Source organism: Amblyomma mixtum, chromosome 4 (assembly GCF_055824585.1).
Source record: "Amblyomma mixtum isolate Tamu chromosome 4, ASM5582458v1, whole genome shotgun sequence".
Taxonomy (NCBI): Eukaryota; Metazoa; Arthropoda; class Arachnida; order Ixodida; family Ixodidae; genus Amblyomma; species Amblyomma mixtum.
Genome location: NC_143015.1, coordinates 17,675,043 through 17,686,132, shown reverse-complemented (window position 1 = coordinate 17,686,132; position 11,090 = coordinate 17,675,043). Strand labels below are relative to the sequence as shown.

General features: G+C 46.7%; 1 protein-coding gene and 1 pseudogene across 2 annotated transcripts; one reads left to right on the top strand and one right to left on the bottom strand.

Moving 5' to 3' along the window:
• Positions 1-6,125: 6,125 nt before the first annotated feature.
• LOC149345791 (uncharacterized) lies at positions 6,126-8,225 on the bottom strand. Of its 2 annotated transcripts, XM_089585292.1 has the most exons (3): positions 8,010-8,225; positions 7,720-7,882; positions 6,126-6,660 (listed from the first exon to the last, which is right to left on the bottom strand). In XM_089585292.1, the coding sequence occupies exons 1-3, from the start codon at positions 8,209-8,211 to the stop codon at positions 6,261-6,263; spliced, it is 765 nt and encodes a 254-aa protein (XP_089441418.1). In that variant the 5' UTR covers positions 8,212-8,225; the 3' UTR covers positions 6,126-6,260. The 2 variants fall into 2 exon arrangements, with proteins under 2 accessions (XP_089441418.1, XP_089441417.1); XM_089585291.1 differs by lacking the exon at positions 8,010-8,225 and having other exon boundaries at positions 7,720-7,927.
• A 163-nt stretch (positions 8,226-8,388) lies between these two features.
• On the top strand, positions 8,389-10,466 carry LOC149345790 (uncharacterized; annotated as a pseudogene).
• The last annotated feature ends 624 nt before the right edge of the window (positions 10,467-11,090 follow it).

Genomic DNA, 11,090 nt, shown 5'->3' with positions numbered 1-11,090 from the left:
ACACAATGTTTTTTAAAGGGATAAAGGAATATGTTCGCCCTTTCAGAGGGCACATATGCATAAGAGGCAACATGTGTGAAATAGTCACTGCACCTGAAGCAGTGTAAACTCCTATATGTTAACAGCAGCAGTCAAAAGCTTCATGAGCGACTATTTCATACAGATCATGCAATTACATTCATGTAATTCAGGATCAGATTCATGTGATTATACAGGAAGGTACTGCTGCTAAGTGCACGTAGAGCTCTGCATGCATTTCTAAACCCGGCTGTGAGCCTATGTCTACGAAATTTTTCTAAATAGGCAGGTAAGGTATGCATCACTGGAAAACAATACCTACCACAAACAGCTGAGGAGAGATAGCACAGCCAAAAGCTGGAAGCACGAATGGCCCAGTAGATACTGGCAGCTGGCAACTGCAAATAAATATGTCAGAGCAACTGTTGTCAGTGGCCGTAACAATGTCATGAATGACAAGAAAAAAAATTGTCTACTGTTTCATAAATTAGAACAAGGTATTAACATAGGAACACAAAAAGCAATGAGATGGCCCATGACAAAAGAAATGAACAGATTGTATGTGATGCACCGATATACATTTTTTCAGTAGATTTACATGACTGTCACAACCGCATAGAAAGATGAGCAGGCTGGAATACCACTATTTTTATGCATGATGAAAAAGAACGTAACTATTCGAATATAGCATGCACAGGATTTAATTATTACTACTAGGGTGCTTTGCAGCAGCACCGAAGGTATTTTTAAATTGAACGTAAGCGACCAGTAGACCCGTCTGCTTTGCACAAATGACGAGAGGATGGAAAAGGCATGCATTCATTAGCAAGAAGCACGATATCTCACATCACAGCATGAAACGAAAATTGGTATTGCATTTAACAAATCTGCACAGAAATAAAAACTGCCTAGTGGCAATGCAAGTAAGAGCAAGGGAAAAAAATACCGAAGAAAACTGGTGAGTGTGGTGCAGGGAGGTCTGTGGGTAGGGTCTCGTGCCTGGGAATAGTTCCGAGCGCGGAGAATCGCCGGCAGCACAGCTGGTGGCAGTCAACCAAGAATAAATAAGAGAAAGTGAAAATCAATAACAAACCATCACCGATATAGCGAACGACTTGAAAGCGGGCCGCACAAACGAGGGATATAGCAAGAAGCTTGAAATCCTAAATAAGTGCGCAGTTGCATCCCAAACAGTTCTCAAAATCTGAAGGCGAGGAAGCATCGACACCTACACCTCAGGGCAGACGCAAGAACGATCTAACTTTGACATAATACTGTGTCAAATTTTGTTCCATGGGGAAGCACAGATAAAAATTTACAAATGACTAGGCAAGGGATATGCCCCAGCCTTTTACACGCGATCATTGTCCCCGAAAAAATTGTATGACAAATATTAAGGCGTAAGCACTAATCCGACGAGTACACACACTGAGCACTGTCTGTTGGCAGCTGGCCTAGCGCGAGTGCTCTGTCGCGCGGCACTGCCGCTCATCGTCATCTTCTAAGTAGCACAAATCAATCCGACGGGCACCAGCCGCGAGGCAACTCGACCGTTGTCAGTTCCCTTGTCTGTCCGCAGCTGGCCTAGCAAGAGCGCTCTCTAACGTGGAACTGCACGCTCATCATCCTCTCCTACGTAGCACAAATCTATGCTATTGGAATGTAGTAAACATTCTCTGTTGTTTTTCGCAGCGCTAGCAAGCGACCGCATAACTCTGTTGTGATAACTGGTGGCATTTTTATTTACCGCGGCACCCGAGTACTAAAAGCAGATAGAGACTATGGAGCAACAGTTGCCATGCTGCCTATACGCCCGTTCTTTTCTGGTAAAGGCCGATTCACACGACGGTCCATTCGCCCGCTGCCGCGGCCGACAGCGCGCCTCTCAGTGTGGTGACGCATGAATACGTAGTGCGCGGGCCGCGGGCGAACAGACCGTCGTGTGAATCGGCCTTAACGCATTATAGCTGAGGCAACCGCACGCAGACTGCCTGCACTGCCATCCCTATATAGGCGCACACTAATAACGCGTGCGAATAGAGATCAGAAGTAAAGAAACGTACACGGGACTCACCGTTCAGACGGCTCATCAAGGCTTAGCAAAACCGCACATTCTTCTTCGTTGCCTCTCCAGACAAGAAGTCGTAGCGCTACCTTTCTTCACGGCTTTACCCGTTCAAAATCACCAGTGTTGACAGGGCGTAATTCTCGTCGTTGGTTTCCAAAACACACTTGTGTTCTTCATACACGTCCACCGCACGAGCACTCAAACAATGCTACGAAAACCCAAATAACACAAAACGTGACGACTGCTGCAGTTTTGCTTCGTTGAAAAAACCTACAAATGCGCTTTTTTTATTACTAATATTTGAATTGTGTTCGCAACAAAAACAGATTATATTTTTTCATTTTATTTCTTTATTAAATGCGAATACCAAAGTGCTTTCAGATACTTTTGCTGACATGTCGTTTTGTAGAAGCTGCGATCCTGTGATCCCATCCCCGGGTGTCCTAGCAGACGACGGCGCAGACGACGCTGTTGACGGAATGAAATTTCGATTGACGGCAGCGAAAATCCCTTAAATGCGACAAAAAGGCAAAGAAACGCACCGTATCGCAAACTGGTCCATATCAAGGATATGTTCGACGCGAGCGGTAGGACAAAGAGCAGCTGCGATGCATTACTCTACGCGACACTGGCATGGTCGACGGAGATCTACATGAAACAGAGCTTAAATGTGACCCGTACAAGCGGATTACTGTGATATCAACTGCGTTACAGAACTACGACGATACTTGCTTCACACTTTAGCTTATATGCAACAGCGTCCCGCACTCGCCGCATCCTGTTCGAGTGTACTTTCACTAGCAAGAGCCCACATGCATGGAAGCCGACAGAAGCAACTGTCTTTTCGAGTTCAGATTGTTCCGAGAAATACGAGCAGCTTACTTTTGCACGAACTCGAATTCAAGTTCTCAGCCTGTGTGTCACGTACGGTGACGATGGCGTCGAGGACGAGCTTAAAGGCGCGTTTATAGTCCGACGTGGTCGGCGCGCGGGCAAGCGTCGCTCGCGGTCAGCCACGCTACGCTGGTTTCGCTACGCCAGACAAAATGCGAACCCCTCTATACTTCGGCGCTGCGCGCCGTCGGCGGCACTCTTCGGAGCATGCGCAGAACGATCGCAGACCCGCGCGCCAATTTCCGACCCGCGGGCCGTCTGCATTCCGTTCGCGCATTTTTCTTCGGCGGCTCATCCGTTTCGCTCCATCCACGGCATCGCGGCTACTACTAACCATGGCTAGGATGTTATCTGCACGACAGAAACTTGCTCTCGCGTTATTAGTACGCCGCCTGCGGCGAAAGCGCAGGCGCTCGATGTATGTGCGAGAGATTTTCTCTGAGCGGAAAAGCACAGGCGAGTACCACCAGCTTGTTCAAGAACTGCGGCAGAAGGACCCAGAGTACCATCTCAAGTACTTCAGGTAACCATACCGCACAAAGGGTGCGTTTTATTCTTGAGTAGATTTTAGCTCGCTGTGAAGTATGTGAGCAGCTTTTTATTTCTATAAAAATGCACGAAGGAAAATGGAGCCCTGTTTTATGCTTTAGGGCCGAATGCTTTCACACTATGTAATGCTGTTTGGCCCATTTTAAAAATATGGCTGTACTGTATGTAACCTGTCGAAATGGGATTTGGTGTTGCTTTGAACATGCTTAGTGCATGCTTGAAAGCCGTTATGTACAACGACCTCCCGCGCAGGATGACCAAGGCCTCGTTTGATAAACTCCTGAGCCTTGTCCATGACCGCATCCTCCATCCGCCTAACCACAAGAACCCGATCAGCCCAGGAGAAAGGCTGGCAGTCACGTTGCGGTAAATATTTTGGCTTTTAGTTGTGTTCAATAGTCTATTTACCGAGATCCACTTGTTTTTACCTGTCATCATGCTCTACCTACGAGGTTATCGTGTGTTTATCGCTGTGAATAGTATTTCCTAGATCTCCAGATGAAAGTAAGCACATAACCTCCTGATAAGGTTTAGAAAATTTTTATTCTTTTGATCTCTCTTGTTTTTATGCAGTGAAATAGCAGGGAAAACAATGCTGTGTCGTCTGACCACTTCTCGCGCTGGTCTTTCCAAACGCACATTTTCTTTCCACCTGCATACCGCGCATTTCATTCTTTTCCGTGAAAAAACAGCACGTCACAAATGACTGAACGCTTGAACATAGCTGAAGACAGCTGCGTCGTCACCCCCTCCAGCTTAATCGTATATTAAAACTCCTTTTGAACTGAGTGACACTTTACGTGCGTGCTACCCGAGTCCCAATTCTGTTTCTGGGAACGAACAGCACTGTTGCATTATAATTCAATTTTTATGTTTGTACCCGTCCCAGGTTTCTGGCAACCGGCGGCTCTATGATCGACATTGCTATGAGCTATCGCATGCATGTAAGCACGGTCTCCGGCATTCTGAAAGAGGCTCTGCCTGCCATTTGGGACTGCCTTTCCCCAATTGTGCTGCGACAGCCGACCTCAGAAGAATGGCAGCTCATCAGAGAGGGGTTCGACACCAAATGGAACTTTCCCAATTGTGTAGGGTGCATAGATGGCAAACACTTCGCTATTACGTGCCCTGATGAGAGTGGTTCGGAGTATTATAACTACAAGGGTTTTTACTCGTTACTGATGCTGGCGGTCGCAGACGCAAATTACCGCTTCACACTGGTTGATATTGGTGCCAAGGGCCGACTCTCTGATGGCTCTTTCTTTCGAGAAAGCCCCATCAGAAAGAGCTTTGAGGAGAACACACTTAACTTGCCTTCGGGGCATAACGGGTGGCCACTGTGCATCGTGGGAGATGCAGCATTTCCCCTGCACCCTTACTTAATGCGCCCTTACCCCGGCAGGCAACTTAATGACACAAAACGTGTGTTCAACTACAGGCTGTCAAGGGCACGTCGTTGCGTTGAGAACGCATTTGGAATTTTGGTTTCACGTTGGCGCTGCTTCCTAGGAACCGTTAGTGGTGATGTGGAGTTGTTAACGGACATGGTTAGTGCGGCGGTGTGCCTGCACAATTTTCTGCTGTCGGACAATGCCTATTGCCCTAATGATTATGGTGACAGGGTCAGTGGTGACAGAGTCCAAGAAGGCGGCTGGAGGCAGACCATAGCACACATAAACCATCAGGGTACTCGCAATGGCAGCCGCTCAGCTTCAGATGCCATGAGAATTCGAGACTCCATTGCAGAGTACTTCATGTCCCCAAGGGGTTCCTTGCCATGGCAACTGACGGTAGTCAGGCGATGCTAATGCACAGCACGAAGTTGTTGCCTCTCTGTCTGTAAACTGCGTTCTTTTCCATGTAAAACAAGCAAAAGTCACACGCCAGCTCAAAATGTGAAACTTTATTTAGCAATCTCGTGATCATTCAGTTCAGTAGTTGTACATGGATTGCACTAATGACATGCCACACGTGTGTTGCAACGGTTCTTGTAACATTTGTGTTGCTGCTTTTTGTACACGCATACCAAATAAAGTTGTGTGCTTGTTTTATACACCTTATTATTGAACTGTTTTCGTGTTTAACGTTTCATTTGAACACATCAAGGCATGTAGGATTGATTATGTTGCGGAAGATGTTTGATATATAAATCAACATGCCATGTGAATAAATATATGGTGTAAGTTCAGCAGTGGCCCTCTTTTTCTTCTTGTTTCCAATCAGTATAAGTCTCGAAGCATGAGATCACTTGCAAGAGTATAAAGACATGCTATTTGGTCTCAGTGATTCGAAAACATTTTTTCAGTGAAAAATTAGAGAGGGTGTAGGAAAGAGACACACCCAGGACAAACACAGGACACGGCATTTCTGCTGCGTGTGTCCCTTTCCTACATCCTACCTAATTTTGCACTGAAAAAAATGCTTTCAAGTTACCATCACATCACAGACAGCTTGCATTGCAAAAAAATAAAGTGGTGAAAGAGGCAGGAGACTACTAACCACATTGAAACTTCCAATAAGTACAATGAAACAGTTCAACAGTCTAAAAACAAATATATCACAGCTATGCAGCTGACTAAAACAATAGGAACATGAACACAATGATATCAAAAAACTGCGCTGCATGAGAGGAAATGCAAAAAAATGAACTCAAATGCACTTAAGGTTATCTAAAGAAACAAAGCGCAGATATCTTTGCTGTTACCTACGCTTCAAATGGTATATGTTAAAATTAAGCATCACACTGGTCAACATCTGCTATGAGTTCCATTATTTTCACTTTCAAGCGAGAGGAAATTCTCGCTGGCATCCTGTCAAGGCTCATAGCAATGGACTGCCCAAAAGCCTCATTTTCTGTGCTGTGCTTGCCCAGCTGTGAAAGGAGCTGCTGCTCGAAAGTGTCACAACCCCTTCCTTTCCTTGGCCGTTTTGAGGGTGGCTCGCTCAATGTGATGTCTTCCTGAATGGCAGGTTGACCAGGACTTGATGCCAAGGGCTCCAGGTCTTCATCAATATTGGCGATGGGCGACGGTGCTGACGAATTACCTTGAATTGCGTTAAAGATTACTGCTGCTGTTGAGGCGCTGTTATCACCTCTTGGCAGGGCACCTGAGCCCACGTTGCAGGTAGTCCTGAAAAAACAGTTTTCAGTCCAGTTAGTTCAGTCTTGTCGTTTCACTTTTATATTTTACTGCAAAAAGAGCGCCTGTGTCTTGTCGAGTGGAACAGCATTACACACAGGGAAGACGAAAGTAAGACAAACATATGAGCTTTGACTTCAACTGATGTTTGAAATTCAGTTGAAATTCAGGACCCATGTGTTTGTCTTGCCTTCGTATTCGTGCCGGTGAGTAGGGCTGTTCCAGTAAGCAAAATACTAAACCAACTGCTCCAATTGTCCCCGTTAGTATTAGTGTCACAAAGTGTTGTCCTCAAACTACGATGAGCAACGCCTCTACCTTCCAGAAGCAGGAGCCACCTCCCCGACCCATGTCCTAGGCAGGAGGCTGCCCACAGACCCTATGCAACCCTCGACCCACCCTCAGCACAAACAGCAAAGACACAGGCCGAACAACCAAGCAACGAAAAACCAATGCACATGCCACGTTAGCCCAAAACAAAGTTTACGCGAGTTCCAAGAATGCAGCTGAGCCAAACCCATGAAACCAAACATGCAAAAACACACAACACCGAAGCAGAATCCGAAGCTCGAGGATTCACAATTTTCGCAACAGATGTCTGACCGTCCGGCAAGTTCATTTGATAGCATCTTTGGTATCACTCTAGCTTTTCAAAGCTGGCCAAAATTTTATCTGATTTTATTACGGATTGAGTCCTCTCATTTCTGAGCCGCATAAAAGCTGCGAAACGTTCCGAAAAGACCAGCAATTGTCCACACGCTTCTCCAGGGTCTTCCCCTGAAGCTATGCTGTTAAACGTAATACAGCGCAATAGTTCATAGGCAGTTACATGCAACAAAACAAAAAGCAAAAAAAGGTACTAAATGCTCCCACAAAGACGGTGAAAGTCACAGTAAAAAAGCATAAATTAACGAAGGAGGCTCAGTGAACAACATGTGCGTGAACGTAGCACACAATTCATGCAGTACAACCAGCACATTTCATGCTCGTAACTCCACGTACCTCGAGCCGCGAAAACAGGCATTCCAAAACAGAGAGAAAACAACTCACTTTCTTGGACGACCACAATTCTTGTAAAAGTTCATCGCATCGGCAAACTCCCACGTCTGCCTCGCAACGTAGGCGCTGCCGCTCCTTGTTGCGAGCTCGATTGCTTTGAGTTCACGGGTAAAGCGATCTCGCAGCTTTTTCCACAACTTGTGGCACTCTGCAACTACAAACAGGAACAAGGGACAAAAAAATAGGTCAAACATTACGGCGCAACCAGCAAGTGGGATTGGGATGCTTCGGCCGACAAACGTACAAATGAAGCCGAACGCAGCAGTCGCTAAACACCTCACCTGTGGAGAGACCACTGCGTTGCCGTATCTCTTCCCACGCGTTTTCTTTGCGCGGTAGGTCCCTGAAATCGAGTCGCTTGGTATCATACACACAGGGGTGCTGTTTTATCGCTTCAATGAACCTCTCCACCACGCTATCCGACGCAAGTTCGACGTTTGAGCCGCTGGCGACACTCATGCTGCCCGCAAAGACATCCGCCATCTTTGTCTGCGCGATGCATTGTGGGTCGACGCGGTCGGCGGCGCCGGCGCGCGAATGGAGCAGAAGCCAAATCTGCGCCGGGCTCGTCGGGGCGCGTTCGTCGGGGTGCGCGCGCGCGCGCGCTCGCACACGCTGCGTTACGTTGCCGAAAACAACTCCTCCTATAGTCCGACGCACTGCAGCGCCGACGTAACCGGCGGCTGCCAGCGCGCCCCGACGAGCCCGGCGCAGATTTGGCTTCTGCTCCATTCGCGCGCCGGCGCCGCCGACCGCGTCGACCCACAATGCATCGCGCAGACAAAGATGGCGGATGTCTTTGCGGGCAGCATGAGTGGCGCCAGCGGCTCAAACGTCGAACTTGCGTCGGATAGCGTGGTGGAGAGGTTCATTGAAGCGATAAAACAGCACCCCTGTGTGTATGATACCAAGCGACTCGATTTCAGGGACCTACCGCGCAAAGAAAACGCGTGGGAAGAGATACGGCAACGCAGTGGTCTCTCCACAGGTGAGGTGTTTAGCGACTGCTGCGTTCGGCTTCATTTGTACGTTTGTCGGCCGAAGCATCCCAATCCCACTTGCTGGTTGCGCCGTAATGTTTGACCGATTTGTTTGTCCCTTGTTCCTGTTTGTAGTTGCTGAGTGCCACAAGTTGTGGAAAAAGCTGCGAGATCGCTTTACCCGTGAACTCAAATCAATCGAGCTCGCAACAAGGAGCGGCAGCGCCTACGTTGCGAGGCAGACGTGGGAGTTTGCCGATGCGATGAACTTTTACAAGAATTGTGGTCGTCCAAGAAAGTGAGTTGTTTTCTCTCTCTTTTGGAATGCCTGTTTTCGCGGCTCGAGGTACGTGGAGTTACGAGCATGAAATGTGCTGGTTGTACTGCATGAATTGTGTGCTACGTTCACGCACATGTTGTTCACTGAGCCTCCTTCGTTAATTTATGCTTTTTTACTGTGACTTTCACCGTCTTTGTGGGAGCATTTAGTACCTTTTTTTTGCTTTTTGTTTTGTTGCATGTAACTGCCTATGAACTATTGCGCTGTATTACGTTTAACAGCATAGCTTCAGGGGAAGACCCTGGAGAAGCGTGTGGACAATTGCTGGTCTTTTCGGAACGTTTCGCAGCTTTTATGCGGCTCAGAAAGGAGAGGACTCAATCCGTAATAAAATCAGATAAAATTTTGGCCAGCTTTGAAAAGCTAGAGTAATACCAAAGATGCTATCAAATGAACTTGCCGGACGGTCAGACATCTGTTGCGAAAATTGTGAATCCTCGAGCTTCGGATTCTGCTTCGGTGTTGTGTGTTTTTGCATGTTTGGTTTCATGGGTTTGGCTCAGCTGCATTCTTGGAACTCGCGTAAACTTTGTTTTGGGCTAACGTGGCATGTGCATTGGTTTTTCGTTGCTTGGTTGTTCGGCCTGTGTCTTTGCTGTTTGTGCTGAGGGTGGGTCGAGGGTTGCATAGGGTCTGTGGGCAGCCTCCTGCCTAGGACATGGGTCGGGGAGGTGGCTCCTGCTTCTGGAAGGTAGAGGCGTTGCTCACCGTAGTTTGAGGACACCACTTTGTGACACTAATACTAACGGGGACAATTGGAGCAGTTGGTTTAGTATTTTGCTTACTGGAACAGCGCTACTCACCGGCACGAATACGAAGGCAAGACAAATACGTGGGTCCTGAATTTCAACTGAATTTCAAACATCAGTTGAAGTCAAAGCTCATATGTTTGTCTTACTTTCGTCTTCCCTGTGTGTAATGCTGTTCCACTCGACAAGACACTGGCGCTCTTTTTGCCGTAAAATAAAAAAGTGAAACGACAAGACTGAACTAACTGGAGTCAAAACTGTTTTTTCAGGACTACCTGCAACGTGGGCTCAGGTGCCCTGCCAAGAGGTGGTGACAGCGCCTCAACAGCAGAAGAAATCTTTAACGCAATTCAAGGTAATTCGTCAGCACCGTCGCCCATCGCCAATATTGATGAAGACCTGGAGCCCTTGGCATCAAGTCCTGGTCAACCTGCCAGTCAGGAAGACATCACATTGAGCGAGCCACCCTCAAAACGGCCAAGGAAAGGAAGGGGTTGTGACACTTTCGAGCAGCAGCTCCTTTCACAGCTGGGCAAGCACAGCACAGAAAATGAGGCTTTTGGGCAGTCCATTGCTATGAGCCTTGACAGGATGCCAGCGAGAATTGCCTCTCGCTTGAAAGTGAAAATAATGGAACTCATAGCAGATGTTGACCAGTGTGATGCTTAATTTTAACATATACCTTTTGAAGCGTAGGTAACAGCAAAGATATCATGCGCTTTGTTTCTTTAGATAACCTCAAGTGCATTTGAGTTCATTTTTTTTGCATTTCCTGTCATGCAGCGCAGTTTTTTGATATCATTGTGTTCATGTTCCTATTGTTTTAGTCAGCTGCATAGCTGTGATATATTTGTTATTAGACTGTTGAACTGTTTCATTGTAATTATTGGAAGTTTCAATGTGGTTAGTAGTCTCCTGCCTTTTTCACCACTTTATTTTTTTGCAATGCAAGCTGTCTGTGATGTGATGGTAACTTGAAAGCATTTTTTTTTTTCAGTGCAAAATTAGGTAGGATGTAGGAAAGGGACACACGCAGCAGAAATGCCGTGTCCTGTGTTTGTCCTGGATGTGTCTCTTTCCTACACCCTCTCTAATTTTTCACTGAAAAAATGTTTTCGAATCACTGAGACCAAATAGCATGTCTTTATACTCTTGCAAGTGATCTCATGCTTCGAGACTTATACTGATTGGAAACAAGAAGAAAAAGAGGGCCACTGCTGAACTTCCACCATATATTTATTCACATGGCATGTTGATTTATATATCAAACATCTTCTGCAACATAATCAATCC

Excerpts from the sequence above, each read along its gene's own strand:
- LOC149345791 (XM_089585292.1), bottom strand. The coding sequence starts at position 8,211 with ATGGCGGATGTCTTTGCGGGCAGCATGAGTGTCGCCAGCGGCTCAAAC. Across the intron at positions 7,883-8,009 it reads ACGCAGTGGTCTCTCCACAG|TTGCAGAGTGCCACAAGTTG; the intron begins GTGAGGTGTTTA and ends TCCTGTTTGTAG. Across the intron at positions 6,661-7,719 it reads AATTGTGGTCGTCCAAGAAA|GACTACCTGCAACGTGGGCT; the intron begins GTGAGTTGTTTT and ends CTGTTTTTTCAG.